At 39.8% G+C, this 17,786-nt stretch overlaps 1 protein-coding gene across 1 annotated transcript; it reads right to left on the reverse strand.

The window, feature by feature from the left end:
- Positions 1 to 4,044: 4,044 nt before the first annotated feature.
- grb7 (growth factor receptor bound protein 7) lies at positions 4,045 to 17,748 on the reverse strand. Its single transcript, XM_058622055.1, has 15 exons — positions 17,551 to 17,748; positions 13,870 to 14,044; positions 12,612 to 12,738; positions 10,243 to 10,399; positions 10,022 to 10,143; positions 9,224 to 9,298; positions 8,426 to 8,563; positions 8,181 to 8,291; positions 7,855 to 7,953; positions 7,653 to 7,736; positions 7,451 to 7,567; positions 6,127 to 6,184; positions 5,910 to 5,997; positions 4,458 to 4,551; positions 4,045 to 4,332 (listed from the first exon to the last, which is right to left on the reverse strand). Exons 2-15 carry the CDS (start codon positions 14,037 to 14,039, stop codon positions 4,186 to 4,188), a joined length of 1,587 nt encoding a protein of 528 aa, XP_058478038.1. The 5' UTR covers positions 14,040 to 14,044; positions 17,551 to 17,748; the 3' UTR covers positions 4,045 to 4,185.
- Between the last annotated feature and the right edge of the window lie 38 nt (positions 17,749 to 17,786).

The following is a 17,786-nucleotide window of genomic DNA, read 5'->3' on the forward strand; positions in this document are numbered from 1 at the left end:
AGGGACCACGGTGACAGGAGGCAAAACAAAGGTTTGTGTGTAAGAATCTGACGACTTCAACGTCAGTATGTCCCATTTAAGAGAGTCCATTTGTAGAAATGAAATGATCTACCCCTTTGTGTGAGTGTGTAAGTACTTTAAATTAAAAATAATTGAGAAAAGACACTTTACTATATATGTGCTTATGGTAAGAGCCTCTCTTTACTGAAGACAAACCGCCCAGAGCGAGTGTTTTGAAACCCAAACAAAGAACAACATCCTTTCTGGTTAAAAGCTTCAGTCTCGCCATTAGGTGTCACTAATTCTAACACATTAGGCTTTTAAAGGGAAGACACTTGTGTTGCAAACGTGAAGCTCTACGTGAATTATCTTGGTATCACACTTGGGAGATTCCACCAGAAGTGTAAGCATCACTGTGTCAGAGTAAATGCAGCATAAAGGAAGGATTGTTTTTGTTCCCTCACCTAAAAATAGATTGCATTTTAGTGTAAGTAAATATCATCTTTAAAAATATGCAGTGGGAGCTTAATAAGGAAGGAAGTCGTGTAACAACATGTGAACATGAGCTGTTCAAAGTCTGATGATGCAGAGGTGTCTAGGCGTTCTCTACTTTGACACAGTTTGGCACAGTTTGGCACCATCTGTGCCATTTGAGATTTCTTAGGTACCAAATTATTAAACCCATATAATTTAAAAAAAAAAAAAAAAACAACAACTTGGTTTGGTAACATCATTAGCCTTATCTTGTAAATAAAGAATGTGAAATATAGAGATTCCATGTTTTTTCTTTTTCCAATATCCCATCCAGTAGTTAAAGATGTACCTGACCATAAATAGGGAGCTATATATGTAAGATATGCAAGATATGCCAGAGCAGGGGTGTCCAAGCATTTTTTTAAGATTTCTGGGGGCAAATGTTCACTTCAGACCTTTTTCCTGCCTGAGAAAAAAGCCAGGACATTTTTCTCAGAAATCTGACTTTAATCTCAGAATTCATGCCGTTTTATAAAATATTAAATGAGTTACATTATCACAATTATCATTTTTAAATGGAAATGTAACCAAATTGAAGCCAACCAAGAGTGGAAAAGAGCAGAAGAATAAAAAGCACCTTTCTTTCACATCTGGAGTCAAATGACATAATATGAGGTGAGTGCATATACAGTAGCTGTCTGTCACAGGTCACAGGTCACAGGTCAGGACTCTGGTGTCAAAGTCAGGAGCTAATGGGGGTAAGTAACACATGACTAAGGCTGATTGTTTGGCCATAAATAATACATGTATATACGTATATAGAAAACGGAAGCTGCCTTTGGACATGCCTGTGCTCGAGCATTGTCCTTGTCCGTCTCCTCCCCAGAGACTTAAGGTTGGCAGGGAGTCTGATGAACCGACCCTGCATGAACCTAAAGACGGAGGAGCCACATTTATGTCCTCTTTTTCCACGCACTTGCAGGCTGTAAATCAAAATTGAATTAGTTTCTAAACCTCTGTTAAATGTGAAACTTGAACAGATTTCCAATATCTCTGATGACACATCAGTAAGATACATAAAATGTTATTTTTAATGTTACTTGAGGTTCACACCTCCCTCCCGCATCCCTCGGCTCGTCCACTCCGGTGAATTCAATCACGCGTCCCTTCGCAGCCTCCCTGACCCCCGGTGTCTCCTCAGTCTTTCGCCCCCCGACCCCTTTGTTTACCTGCCCATCTAGGCCAACACGAAAAAAAAAAAAGAAACTGTTGCCATGGCAACCCCTCCACAGAGAGCCGCAGTGTGGAGGGGGGGGAAAAGATTACCCGAGCACACTCACTCACACACACATGCACTAACGTAGCGAGTAGGTAAGTGGCGAGATCAGCTGAGTGCAGAGCTCCCAGCCGCGCGGCCCCAAAAATCTGTGATCTGTGCTCATTGCCAAGACTCCACAGTCGCCCCCAGGCAGCCTTTCATGTTGCTGCACCAGAGGGTTTTGTCAGGACACAGGCCAGACCTTTTTTTTTTCTGTTCGCTTTTGTTAGAGAGTGGAGCAGTTTGGAGCTGATAAAGGTTTTATGAAAATTTAATTTAAACTAGAAGCCTTTCTTCTTTCCCCAGCCATTGGGGCTGCCGGCACTGAGAGAATGGCAATAGTGCTTAGAAACCATTATGGAGGTATTTGTAAGTGACCTGTCTTATCTTCATAGTATTTCTACTGCTATTACCTCCTGAATTAAACACATGTGGTGAGATGTAAAGTTTTTAAAGTAAAAGCAGAGTCTCACCTGCCTCACCAGGTAAATGTGATTTCCTCTCTGCTACAAGAAGTCAACATATTCAAAAACAAGCAAAGGTTATAAATTATCAGGAGATTTTGAGCAAACGCTTTAAGTGAGCAAGAAATGCAGCTGAAGAGCAAATGTACATTTTCCTGTGTAGATAAAATTAATATACTCAAGTAAGGTAAAAGTACTTCTCAGTCACAGGTTCTTCGTATAGTATTTCTTTTCATTATTTGATGATCGATGAATCAGTTTGAGGGTAAGTTTTCTGAGTTTTCAGCTTCTTAAATGTGAATATTTCCTGGTGTCATTGCTCCATATAAGAAAGAAATCATTCAAAATGAACAATCTTTCGAGAACATCATCATCTCACCGATCAAACTTTTTCAAGATTTTCTAGACATTTTATGGACCAAACAAGTAATAGTTGACAGATTATGAAAATATTGGTCAGTTGCAGCACTAAAATGTCCTAGAATTTAAAAACCTTTTAAAAAAAATTAACACCAGAATCAAAATGATATTATATATAATAATATTTATAGTGCAGGTATTTCTGAAATTATTATGTTTTTACGTTTTAGTAAAAACTACAGAAAACTCTTTGAAATTTAGAAAACTTTAATTTGAAACTATTTATTCAACATGTAGATATAAAACAACACATTTACAAGACATAAAATAAACCGTTTGATAAAACAAAGACAAAAACAAAAGTGGTTTAAGCGTAAACTGGCTGTTGGAACCGAGTGAACAATGGCAATAACGTGTTATAAGTGTTTGTGGTTCATGTGCCGACAAAGTTTTTGGCAACCGACCTTCATGAGAGTACACGGATAAACTAACCGCAAGGTAAAAAAGGTCAGAAAGACTTTTGTGTTTTTCTGTTGTGTGAATTTCAAACCGCTTTCAGAGACGTCGCTGGGAAATAACTTTGTAATTCAAAATCGCCGCATTATAAGGTGTTATTTATTTATTTATTTATTCCCAGACTGAAAGTATCTCTGCATTTCCTGTCATTCGAATTGAAACTGCTTTTTCCACAGGAAATTATGTCGGAGTGTAAAACATCTTTTTTCAGCAGCGCCAGTGAACATCTTTAAACCCTACAGAACGTTTTTTTTTTGTTTTGTTTTTTTCACATGTTAATATCACATATTAACACAAGATTCCCCTTCACCGTCGTTGTGCAAATATAGCATGAGAAGAGTAAAGTTTGTTCTAGTTATGATGAGATTATTTTTAAGGGCACAGTGAGAAGGTAAAGTACGACTCATCACACACACACACACACACACATGGTGAGAGGAGTGATAGTATATATAATATTTGCTACATAAACGCATCCTGGCCTTTTTCATGTTTTCAGTATTATCTTCTAAAAGAATACCCGTAATAAAAAAAAAAAGTTAAACTATATATTACAACTGAAAACAAAATCCTCTCCTGAGCTTTGACACAGAGTGCCCTCTAGTGGACACTCTGTGAGCAATCAAATCACCTGCTGACTTTCATCATCACAGTGAAACCTCTGAAACATGACTGTGTGGAATCTGAATCAAAGTGCCCATTATTAAAAGTGCTACGTCTCCAAACACCCCCCCCCCCCGTCCCAAAAGCACTAAAAGTCTGTCCGGTGTTGCTAATGAAGCTGCCTCCCAGGGGACGGCAGCTTATTAATTAAAAATAAAAAAAAAGGAAAAACGTCTGGAGCCACACACGTTGTGGAGAATAATTAAAATAATATTAAAGAGACAAAGTGCAGACAATACACTTCGTGTCTGACTCTAACAGTTTCCTTTATCGACTTTGCTTCATTAAATATCACAGACTGACGTTCACACTTTTTAAAACTGAATGAAAGGCCCTGCATGAATGACTCTGATCAGGAAGAGAAGGTTTGTCTCACAGTGTGGGGGAAGTTTATAGTGCGACACAGACGCACGGGTGTTTGAGGCAGACGGGCAGGATGCCCTTGTTGATTTGGTGGAACTCCACTAGCTGCAGGAGATCTATGAACAGAGTCAGGCCGTCGTCCATGGTGAAGTACTTCCTGCCTGCGTCCTCGCACTGCACAGAGGAGGACAGTCACTGTTACGGAGCGACGCACACACACTCTCTCTCACACACACACACACACACACACACTGCTTGTGCTTTAATCCTGGAAGAATGAGAGGGTGAAGGGAACTCACGGGGATCACCAGGTAGTGTTTGGTCTTGAGCTGGTAACACAGGGACAGAACAAAGCACTGCGCGTGCTGCTGACTCTCGCGGATGAGGAACATCCTGAAACACACACACACACGTAATCCACCGCCTAAAGGACTACAAGGTAAACCATTAATCAGGTTTTTGACGTGTATTGTAAAGTCGTATGATTATTATTTAAATGTTTTTTCTCACCAACAAGCTATAAAAAAAAAGTTACTTTTTTATGGGTTTTATGCATTTAATATTTAGTTTATCTGTCAAAGATAAAGTAATTTAACGCAGTTTAAGCGCACGTTCGTTTACTTCTGGTGTGCGCTGACCTCTGACGTGAAAGCCGGAAATGATCCGTGCGAAACAGTCACTTGGCCGCAGTCAGTCAGATATGAGAGACTTAGAGACGGTAGCTGAAGATGGAGAGAGGTGAGGGATTGTTGGGCCGGAAGGTGTTTTATGCAATATGACAACGACCTGGATGTCACAATTTATTGACAATGACTGAAAGCTGCGATCCTTTTGCCTCGACTGTCAAAAAACAGATGCACGACTAATTGCCGAGACCTGCGCAGAGAAAAGTAAGCGGCAAATGAACCACTCTAGGCACCGATCGTGTCCGTAATATGTTGGCAGCTCTCTCTCTTTTTCACTTAAACATGACAAATGACGACTTCTGAGTTTCTAAGGACATTCTCCGGTGGAGTTTTGTTCTTGTTGAATACAGGATGGCAGTCATCCATGTTGAGCCTTTATTTTAAGATGACCTAGTTGGCACGTGATAGGCCCGAGTCTCTTTGAAACCACATGTTTCTGTGTGTAGGTGTCTGAAATGCACACTGTCCCATTACTCATTAGAAGTAAAGCAAACTTTTAATGGCGATTCATCTAGATTAACGAATTTCAAAATCTATTGACAGCCTTAATTTTATATTTTATAGAGCTGAAACAATTCATCGATTAATCAATTATTAATCGATTACTAAATGAATGGACAACTATTTTGATAATCGGTTATATTGACATCTTAAATGTTAATATTTTCATAATTTCTTTGCTCTGGATAACAAAGAAATCACTGAAAGTTAATCATTTTGGTTTGTAGACAAAACAAGACATTTGAGAACATCATCATTTCCAGGTTTGACGAACACGATCAACATTCTTTTAGGTTTTCTGATATTTTACGGACCAAACGATTAATCGAGAAAATAATTGACGCATTAATCTATTATGAAAATAATCATTAGTTGCAGCTCTAATATTTAATCCGATGGAAAAATGAAAAAAGAAAATCAGCTATATTCATTTCTAAAGCTCTGCACTGACACCAGTCGACCTCTATCAATGACACATTGATTAAGTAATTGTGCAATATCTACAAAATTCTTTGAGATACACGGCTGCGATGACATGTTCTTAAATGCGACTCCTCCACTCACCCATCGACCAGCCCCTGCTTCTCTACCAGTCTCTGTGCTTCCTTTCTGGACACGCCGCCATGAAACCACGGCTGACTCCTGTGGATGGCTGTGGTCAAACACACACACACAGACAGACAGACAGACAGACAGACAGGCGGAGCCTGAGTGAGTCAGGTGGAAGCATCACATTTGCGTAATCATCCTTTTGTTTTTGTCTGCTCACGTGTGCGCTTACAAGTAGGTCTCGCACCGGAGTTCAGGTTGGGAAGGCTGCACCTGAGGGCTTCCCTCCTCTGTGTCAGTGGCAGAAGAAAAAAAGGAAACATGTCACAATGTCACATGTTTTACATCCTTTGTAGGTCATCTGCCTCTTTAAGGGACAATTGATTGCAAATGAGGTGTGATTTTGTAGATGTGGACGTCATGTTTGCCGTAAAAACCCTTTGTCAGGGGCAACAGTGATAGAGTGGTAGAGCGAGCCATCTTTCAACTGGAAGCAAATAGCAGCAAATAAATGGGTACGAAAAATGTGTGAGAAAAAAAGAGCTGCATATTATAGTAGATATTTTTATAGAAGATGAGTCTAATTCGATACAAAAAAGGGGAATCTTTTCTAATCTTTTTAACAATTGAGAACTTCCTAATTAGAATAGTTATAATCTTTCCTTTTCAACGTCTGCCTTCCATGTCTCTAATCTGACAATTTTAGTATTTTCTTCACAGACATTTATTTATATCATGTTATAAATAAGGTTGTGTCGAGTGCTGCTGATGACATATTTCCATAAGAGAAAACACTGAGAGAAGACTAAATGGAAAGAGAAGAGGCTGAGAATGAGTAATATAACATTAGTGCTGTTGAACACCACTAACTAACTCATTTTGTTGCTTTTGGTTCATTTTATTTAAGGTAGGATTGATTATTAAAGTTCACAATGCTTTGTTTAAGGTGCTCAGTGTTTGGTTTATAGATGAGAGGAACAATAAATGAGGAGAAATGGTAGATTTTTATATTGCTTAAAATTGACTCTGGGTGCTAAATCGTGCCCAAATCTCTCGTCAGTAAAAAAAAAAAAAAAAAGGCTTGTATAAAAGAACACTTCCTTGAAATGGTGTCTTAAATTTGCTTTTAAAAGAACATAATGTCCTAAAGCTGGTCTCGGCAGGTTTATAAGTCAAATGGGTTGAGAAACGCAATCAGCCGTTCTTATGTGAACATCCATTACATTTTTATAGAGCGACTCCTGGGCTCAGCTCTGGTCTGCCAGACTTACTATAGACGCATACATTTCACTTTCATTTCCACCTAAAAAAAAAAAAACTCTATTAGCTCATCAATAGCCTGAACGGCCAACTCTTTGACTAAACCACTGTTAATATCAGTGTTGTGTTGACAGCAAGATAGAAATCATTTAGCAACTAATCTCCCTACACTGATGGTCTGACAGACAGATGACGTTCCTGGAATAAACTGTCATGGAAGCTGATATAAAGTACTAAATACCAGAGCTGTCAGTCAAAAACAGTTTCTGTCATCCCAGTCACTGCTCCATCCTCACCCTCCAAGCTTGTCCCTCCTCCTTCTCTGCATTCTGGGCCTCCATTGGGTTCTGGATGACCCGTCCTCCAGCCTTTCCTGAGAAGTCCATGGCCACCAGGCTGGCCTCTGACCTTGACTGAGAGAGAGAGATTAAAGCGGAGTTTAATACAACAAGATGCAGAGCTGCACACATGTGAGATTCACATGTCTGATGAGCGCACCTTGTTTTCCGTGAGGTTGGTTCCTTCCGGGCTTCGCGGGGCCGACTTCGACAACTGATAGTTGCACTGAAGCTGCTTCCCATACTGAACACACACACACACACACACACACACACACAACAGAAATGATTTACACGTGACAATTAAAAGACTGGAAGTATTGATTCACATTTTTTTTTTAATTATAGAATTGATGTAAAACCTTGAACAGTCTGAAAGCAGATGTCCAACACGTTCTCGTCTGCTCGCTCTCGGCACACAGGATCTTCAGGTCCTGAGCGCGGACGGGATTCCTGGAGGGCTGCGTAAACAAAACGACTGTACTGTACTGTATGTTCCCAAAAGTTAGAGTTAAATCACATCAGTCGCCGTCAGCGGTGCAAAACTGGGAGAAGTCAGATAGAGTGTGGTGGGGAACAATATTCCCTCAATAACAAGAATGACAGGAATGCGGCACAGAGGCACACGACTCAGTTCTACACAGTCCTGATGCAATGTTAGGTCTTCAGGCCCCGAAGAAGTGGATACCTTGATGCAGAAAGTGAAGTCTGTAGGTGCGCCGTACAGTTTACGACTGTTCACCACCGTGTACACGTTCAAATCTTCCAGATCGGCCACATACTGCAGATGTCGAGGCTCCTGGGCCAAAAAAAAAAAAAGAAAAAGAAATTGTCAAGTACACATATAAAGAACAAAGTGTTCATCGGTTCGGTTTCACAACATGGGCGCTGTAAAATCCACCAACTGTGAATAAAACGTAAAGCTTTGCCAACCTTGGAGGAGCCCTTCGAGGAGCAATAGAGTCCAGAGCGACGGAGGAAGAAGTAGACCTTCTTCCAGGACTTACGACTGGGTTCTTTTACGTGCAGGAGACCCTGGATTTCTGGACACGTACCAGACCTCAGCAGGTTCTGCAAAAGCACACGCATCTCACTATTTTAAATATTCAAAGTCACAAAGACATTTATTCAAAGCACAAACATTAAGTATACTTTTTTATTAAGTGACTGATGTGCACAAATAGCAGCTCATTTGCATTTTATTGTCATTTCCTTCAGTTATCGGTCATCACAAAAGAACACACACTTCATTTAACACCTAATTTTGCAGCTAAATTGGTCAATATATACAAGATATAAAATCATCACTGACTTGGGATCTAGTTACAGTTTCTACATATTTTCTATCAAAAATAAAATAAAATAAAAATAAAAACATTTCTCAAAATCAGACAAAACTGAGACCTGAGACCAGATCCCTTCATTTCCCAGCACAAGGACAAAAATAATGTCCCCAAAATAAAAAAAAAGTTACTGTTCTTCAGCCCTTTTCATTACAGCCATAACCCTGGTCTCATTAGGTAACTCCTTAAATTTTACAGCCCAAAAGTCACGGCGACTAGAGGTGAAACCAAGGTTAAACAGGCACATGCGTGGTAGCTATCAAACCTTTGGCACAAAAAAGGGACACACGGGAGCTTTGGAGTGTTTTGAAATCAAAACTTTAATAGAAAAAGAAATTGTGATTCATACTTCATTAGTGACTTGAGCTTCTGATGTCGTACGTCTTACCTGAATGAGTTCTGACGACGTCATCCCCTTGCTGACATCTGCGCTGTCAGAGATCATGCTCTCTGGGAAAAAGAGCTGCGAGACGAAGGAAGCAGAGCAACTGTCGTGAGACGTCACTTAAGAGGAACTCATTTACAAGACAGAGAAGCGGCTTCCACACCATCAGCCAATCAGTCATTCTCTGCTGTGGACTATAATTATCTCAACTACACACCCAGCAGGAACCATGCTTCTTTTGTTTTGTTTGTTTGTTTTAAAAAAAAAAAAAATAGGTGTAGTAAAAATTGTATTATAAAAATGTTTATTATAAAATATTTTATAATAAATCATTGTAAACTGAATATCATGAGGTTTTTTTGGACCTCTGGTCAAATAAATGACACTAAAATAACATTGTATAGCACTGGGAAGCTGCAAATAGTTTTTTCTTTTTTCTGAGCATTTATCGACACAAGACGAATTGATAAAGAAAATTAGCTGAAGTTGTGTTTGCAATGGAAAGCTGTTTGTGCAACACACATACTGCAAGTCTACGGCTAACTTTAACCAGTTTTCAGAACAAACTGTCAGCTATGTCTTAACAGTACATTTGACAGACGTGTTGTACTGGCAACCTGCCCATTATTATTTATTAAGGATCAGCAACTGCCGCGGCGTAAGCCTCTCTCAACATCTACTGCACTAATATGTTTGATAAAATCCTCCTTATTCTTCATTCTATTGTGTATTTGGTTGCGTTACAGAGGCGGCCTGAGCCGTTAGAGGCCGAGGAGCTTTAACACACTGCAGGCTGCGTACCACAGGTTTCCTGAAGAACTCGTACTTGGCATAGTTTTTGCAGAAAACGAGCCTCGTGTCACCCTTGAGAGACCAGGTGGCCTGAACCTCCAGCGCGACCTCGTGGTCCTCCAGACATCTCTCTGCGGAGACGGAGGAGCGCGCGTGAGCATGTGTGAATAGCAAACATTTAACTTGATTACTTCACTGTTCTACTTTTGTGTGCAAGAGCTATAGCTTACCGAGGCCGAGAGTGGGATGGAGTTCCAGGAGCGCCCAGTTCTCCTGGTCGCTGCAGTGAGCCGTCTGGACCAACGTGTGACACACCTCTCTGGCTGTGGCTCGTGGAGAGACCCACACGGATCTGCTGTGGTTGTCCTCCCCGTACACTTTGATCAGCTGATTAAAATGGTACGGAAGAGCAGATGGAGTTTCAGAGTTTGTCTCTTGCGAGACAAAATGTGAGACCAACAGCTTGTGCAGTGCAGACTCAGTCACAGTTGAGCTAATAAGTCTTCACACTCAAAGACGAGGCTGGTGAAGTTCTTCCTAATTGTAGGGCAATGCAGTGAAAAGCTACTCTTCAATCTCCTACATTTCCTCATTAGGAGAATTAACAACACCAGTTTTATGTCTAATTCAGTTTGAGCTGTCTTATAGGAACAACAATAAAGGTTATTAATAATCAACTACTACATTAATCACCAAATATACTGATAATTTATGAATGGATGTGAGTGAGTTTTGTTCTCTAAAAAACAAACACTCAGCTTCTAAAATTGTTTCTGGTTTCCTTGCTCCTCTTTGAAAGTAAACTAAATATATATCTGGTTTATGTACAAAACAAGTCATTTGAGGACATCTTCATTTTGAGGTTTGGTAAACAATGATTTATTCTTTCTTTTTTTGATGGATGGAGGAAATGAATCCTCCTTCGGTAACTGCAGCCACGCATGTGTCTCTGAGGCTTGCGGAGGTGAACTGGGTGCAGGTTATTCAGGGGTCAGCGCAATCACAGTGATTCAGTGAGCGTGCTGCTGAATTCAGATGCTGTTTCACACTTAAAGGAGACCAACCTGCCCAACCAGAATCCTGTCAATCAACAAACCTCGACTGGTTGGGTGAGTTCTGGAGTCAGTCTGGACAAATAATGGTTAAGTACGTATATACCAGGTAGGTGTGTGTGTGGGGCGGGACATTCTTTGTGTGGAAACCGTGCAGTTGTTCAATATCCGGTCAGTCCACTTTGACTCCTGAGTGGGTTTCGTTATTATAACTTCCTCTTACTCGTAATAAGAGCAAGAGGAAGCAGAAGGAATGTGTTTCTCTTTGCTCAGAACACAAAGAAACTGTGGGAGGAAACTTGAATACCTGAAGAAAATCATGATTTTGTTTTCTCGGTCATCAGTCAAATCAAGTGTTTACAAATAAAAACAAACAACGACAAGTAAAAGAGTACAAACAGAGAGCAGATGGGCATGCTGTTTTGGTTGAAATGTATAAAACATGTTTATATTAATGAAGAGATGCACTAAATTACATGTAAACAAGAAGCTTATATGATGGATGTAATCAATCGATATTGACAGTGGAAGAATGACACAGTCAACTGTTCCCGTTTTAAATATAGGGAAAACTTTTCGGAACTAATACAAAAGGAAACCTGTATATTAGCAGGAAAGTATGAAGGTGATAGCTGTGCTATGTATTTCAATGGAAAACTATCACAAGCATCCTCTGTCTACAGCCTCCATCCTTGTGGTTTCAGGCTTCTCGCCAGATGTTGTTGTGTGAATATGAGTGACAGAGTCCAACATGATCAAGTCTTTTTCTGTTTACTCAAGTTTGAACTCTATGAACTGTTTCGCTTATTTCACAATAGGACGTTTTTTTGTCTGTAACTTTGCTCCGTGCTTTCAATTAGCAAAGATAGGTTTACCATCATATATTTTACTTGCATCAATTAGAAGGCAATGAATTAGCCGCAGGGTCCACACAAAGGACCTGAGAAATCATCGGCTATTTCGTCTGTGTTACTGTACACAAAGCTGCCCTGGGGCAAGTGTGGCACGGTGACATGCACCTGTGATGACAGATATGTTTACTCTGGCAGTGTTTGGCAGTCAAAATAAGCCTGAGTTGGCATGGAAACACAGGTCACCTGTCAGACACAATCACAGCCAGCCTGCACCTTCAGCACTGGCAGACAGGTTTAGACACATTAAAAGGATCCACTTGCAAATTGCCACCTGTCAGACCAGGGCAGGTGTGATGGGATTACCACCACACAGGTACTTGATTTGCTCAAATCAGATAATCCCGTGAGACTAAAACTTTATCGGACCCCTCTACCTCGTCTGGGACTCTGGCTAGTTGGCTAAAGTTAGCTGGTTAGTTAGTTAGACACAAGTTAATTGCTTCTTACTAAAGGTGGAAAACAACTCACAAAATGTGTTTGTTGTTGTTTTTGTAAGGTTATCAGCAGACTTCTGCTCTTTTTATTTCTCTTTTCAAGCAGGTACAGAACAACAGTCACCGATTGATTTGGGTGAGGCTGTAAAACTGAAATTAACAAGGTGAAATGGAAGGGTCAGGCGAGGCAGCTACTTACGTGTTTGTCACTTGACGTTGGTGGAAGGGAATTATTGAGGACTGGAGACTTGGAGGGGCTACACAGCTCAGGAAATGGATTGGGTATGGACGGGACAGAGGAAGAGAAGTGCTCTACTGTTTTCGTCCTGGATGAAGTCAATGGGATAAGAAAAAGAGCACAACAGGAACAGGTCAGAGTGTTATTCAAGGAGTTAAGTTGTATAATTGTTATACTTTCAACAAAACATTACATTTCAAATCATGAAACATGAACGTCATTGCACCAACAAATCCAGTTACAATTGTAACTGTAGTAGGAAGTACATGTCATGAAGTAACTGAATTCAATGACAAAAGTCACACTTTTTGTGAACGTTTTGAAGTTTGAATGAAGTGATATGGAACCAGTAGCTAGTAGGAAATGAGTGCATCTGAAGTATGTTTCAATTCATTTGAATTTGTCTTTGAAAAACAAAAAAAACATAAATTAAAGTATGTGGAAATAGTAAGTAGCTGAAAATGTGTGTTTCTGAAGTTTCAATTCATTTTAATAGGACAAACTATGAAAAAATAAAACCTTGAATAATTCAGAAATGAGGAAATATTCAAATTTTAATATACAAGCAGTAATAATCTAACTGAGCTGAAGCGTTTGAAGTCTGAATTCAGTTTCTATGCCAGACGTATGTGAAACTAGTTGATGAGCAAACAAATGGCAAAATATGAGGAAAAAGTTTAAGAAATAGCCCCAGCATATAGCGGGAGTAATCCCATTGATTAAAACTAATTTTGGACTCACATACAGGCTAAAGGAAATGTTGACGGTCAAACTACCACACTGTTGTGTTGCTTCTTCTTGAGTAATTATACTTAATCAGAAAATCTCCCTAATGCCAAAACATGGCAGGGTTCATTTGGAGACATCGCCATTGTTTCTGGAAAAGTATAATTGCCTATGTTATAAATTCGGTGTAACAACCGCACAACTCTACCCAGTGTCTGCGATAGCAGAGCAAACACCCAGCCTATATGTGCAATGACAGCTTTATGACGTGTGTCTTTAAGACTGGGAGTATCTGGGACAGTTGTCATAATAGAAACTTCTTTAAACATCAGATGACTTAAGGCCTGAGAGGCTGAGTCACTGGCTTGAGTCAATAACTACTACTTCCACTGACTCATGTCCACTTAGTCTGTGAGCTTGTAGTAAACACATACTGAGCGACCTCATCGGCTTCCTCTCACAGTGAATAATGCCGAGCTCCTGTTAGTCATACCTGCTTGAGGTGATGAGGATGGGCTGGGAGCGGCGAACGGACGGCGAATCTGTAACCAGAGGTGCCAGAGTCAGAGTGGAGCTCCCCAGTAACGTGTCTGCTCCATTAGACTTCTCCATCCTCTCCGAGCCCTCAAATACTTCTGTCCAAGGACCTGCCACTTCCATCATGTTACCTGAGGAGAGGGAGAGGAAGCACAGGTCATTTTATTTATACAGCATATCCTTCAAAGGGAGATTAAGTGATGGAATTAGTTGACAAACTGATGATTACAATTTAATAAAAAACAAACTGTAAAACACTCCAGAATCACTGAATATCAAAAAAACTGTGGAGGCAAAACAACAGCAAGGTCTAAGTCAAACTTTTGTATTTAAGACTTGGCTTCCAGCTGCTTCTGGTGGTTAACTGCTTAAATCTCTGCCATATAATGAGCTGTTAAAGCTCTGATGCAGTTCAGAGTTCCACAGAAAACATTTCCTTCTTCAGCGCTGACTCAATATCTGTTTCAGCTGTAAAAATGTAACCAGAGGCATAAAGAGGCAGTTTCTGTTCAACCGGTGACCTTCTCGCTGTGGAGCACCTAAATATAACATTAAACACACAATGCCACAACAACAATGACGCACCTGATTCTAATCTCCGCCGCTCGAAATAGACTAAATCTAACAAGAGGTGCTGAGCCAGAGTAAAATATTATACCAAGACACACATTAATACCTTAACCTCATGACCACGTTAATAGTTAACCTGATGAATTGATCTCTAATGATTGGATCACTTTGTGACTTTGGGACGTTGTAACATGCCAGGCAACAAGTCAAGACTGTCACTCACGACAGAATAATATGGACACATGTACAGACAGACACGTAGTCTGATTGACTGTCTAGAGCTAGACTGCATCTCTGAGTGCGACCTGCTGCTAAAACATGTTTTGTCAAACTGTCATAAGGTTAAAAAAAAATTCAAAAAATGAGTATGATGAAATTATGTATTGTACGATGAAAATATGTATTCTGTGGGTAATGGGGGCGGGACTAGATAAGCTTTTGCTTCTCCTGCTTTCGGTTATGTGTATTGTGTGGACTACACTAAGATGATGTGTGATGATGATTGATCTAACTGACATGACCGAAATAAACATATAAATAAATAAATACCTGCTGCTCTGTGTCGTGATGATTTCCTTCACTTCTGACACGACTAGTAAAATTATACTACTTTCTAAGACTTTACAAGCTATTAAATAAAAATAACTATGAGTTCAGTTTTATCAGTACTTGTCGCTCTGACTACAGACAACTCAGAACTTTATAAATCCACTTTACACTTTACGTGACTTCTTTCAAAACTCACTTTACAACACACACTAAACTGATAGTTGTTTTAGACTGACACAAATGACCACAAGGAGATCAAAAAGGGAAAACAAAAAGATCACAAAAGAGACACGATGATACCAAAGAGACTCAACCATGATAAATCCACATAAAGAGTTGGTAAAGCCACTGAGATACATAATTATAATTACAGAGACTCAATAAGATTTCAAGTAACACAAACTGAACAGAAAGAGATGCAAACTGACAACAATATGTAAAGAAAAAAAAAAAAAAAAAAAAAAAAGATCACAGAGACTCACACAACCCAAGTACAAAGACTACAAACACAACCACTGCAGTGTTAAAACACCAAGAAACACAACAGGACAGTAGAGACTTACAACTACCACAAAGACAAACAACACAGCCAACATAACCACAGATAAACTCACAGCCACGGCAGACACACAACATAACTAAAACCTAAACGTCATTTCTCTCTAAGACAATACCCAGCAGACAGGGTTTGTTGGTGCAGCAGAGAGAACATGCAGCATGTGACAATGAGAACTGCCGACTGCCTGCTGCTTCAGGAGAGAACAAAATCTGAGCATTTCGTCTTTTATCCGCACACAAGGACACAGCACAGCAATATCTGGCTGAATCAGATATTGTAAAATTCAAATATCCTTAAATATCACACACTTACTTATCGGCTATGTTGCAGTAATCATGTCCGCTGCTTTAGCCGAGTCATGTTGCAGTCATTTATGTTAATGTTATTAAAGTTGTGCATTGTGACTGCTTAGGGCTAGGGGTTAAATTCATACTTCACAAAATGTGTTACTGACAGCTTAGTCATTTGTTAATATTAAAAAGGATATTGGCATTGGTAGAAACTAAAGTTTGTGTGGAGAAAAAATGGTATTGAGCCATCTGTAGTCACGCCACTAACATCAGTAGACCTAATTACACAACACAACCGAATAATTACATGGTTTGCAACTAATGATTATGTTGATTATCTATGCATGAGTTGCATTTGGTTTTAATTAACTGACTTGTTTATTAAACCTACAATGACAAAGGAAAAAATAACCTGCTCCAAGACACCAGGGTGACCTGTTTAAATGTTTTGTATAGTAAAGCGAGTCAAAACAAAAACACAATTCATTTTACCATGAAAACTTTTTTTTTCCAGGTGCTAAACATTAATAAAAATGTGTAGTATAACATCTTCACTTATCAATTCACTGATCAATCAATTGGCGAAATTGTATAGTAACAGTAAAACAATTGTCATAAATAATGGAGTAATACAGTGCAAATCAAAAGGATGAAGTGATTATTGATTGATTACTAAAATAATCACCATTTTTATAACTGACAGCTCGGTTTGTAAAGTATAAAACAGGCCTCTGCGTTCAAATTTCTAAAGCTGCAGCTGTTGCAGTGGTTGATTTTTGTTTGTTTTTGACATTACTAACAGATGGGACTGGGGGAGCATTTGTGGGTATACAGTGGCAGCTGTGGGGTGAGTGGGGAAGAAGCGTTTAGCTCATGAAAAAGTTTTTTTGAGTAGTAGAATTCCCTTCTGAAACGTTTTTGTGGAAACGTTTGCAGCCATCTTTGCAATTGCAATGTTGCTGTTGCCTCACTCTGGCTTTACATTAAACTAATCACTTCCTGTGTGCAGCATAGGAGTGTTGCCAGGCGACCCAAGAACATTGCTAGTTTGTTATATTGATAAAGAGTGAGAGTGCTAATCATTGTGTCAATAATTTGACAATTTGATTAGATTTAAATGTTATCCACTACAAGTAATTCCTAGTTTATTTCCTGTTCAGTGACTATTAAGAATGCCTTTGGGGTTTGGACTAAAACAAAAACATCTGACGATGTCATATTAATTAATAGTGAAGTAGACAAGTGATAAGGTCCTTATTAAGCCAGAATGTCTTCACAGTGCAACACTTCATTGAGTCCGTCGCCCAGTCCAAATTCACAGCTCACGCTTAACTCGTCCCCAATTCATCTTACTATGATTCCTGTTGCACAGAAGTATCTGGAAAGATAAGGTCGCCACTTATACCTGTCTGATATGCAGGCTGGTGTGTAGGCACAGCGCCAAACCTCATACTGAAACTTAGGGAAATGACCCGCGTGTCTCTGAACAAAGCCCTGGTGACAAACACAACAACTCACCTGTACTGAAACTAAAATAGTAATACGTTTCTGCTCACATCGGCCTACTCTGTGTCTTTATGCGAGCTTTGTTTTCGCGGTTAAAAAACAGCCTGCACCTGTTCGGACAAGCTAGTTAGCATCAGGTAAAAGAGCGAGGTTGAAGACTCACCTGTAAACAGCGTCCTGTTCCTCGGCAGGTTTCAACTGTCAGTCATCCTGTTAATCCCAGGTGTGATAGTAAGATGTTTGTGTGTTTCTGTTCTTCTTTATCTTCTTCTTTTCTTTAAGTGTTTCTCACAACACGAGATGCGTGCTTCTGTGACAATGTGCCACTGATAAGTGTGTGTGGGGACGGGAGGAAGGCAGGAGTCTGTCCGTCAGGTGTGCTCTGTTGCTCCGCCTCCT

The sequence above is a fragment of the Solea solea genome, chromosome 21 (assembly GCF_958295425.1).
Source record: "Solea solea chromosome 21, fSolSol10.1, whole genome shotgun sequence".
NCBI lineage: Eukaryota > Metazoa > Chordata > Actinopteri > Pleuronectiformes > Soleidae > Solea > Solea solea.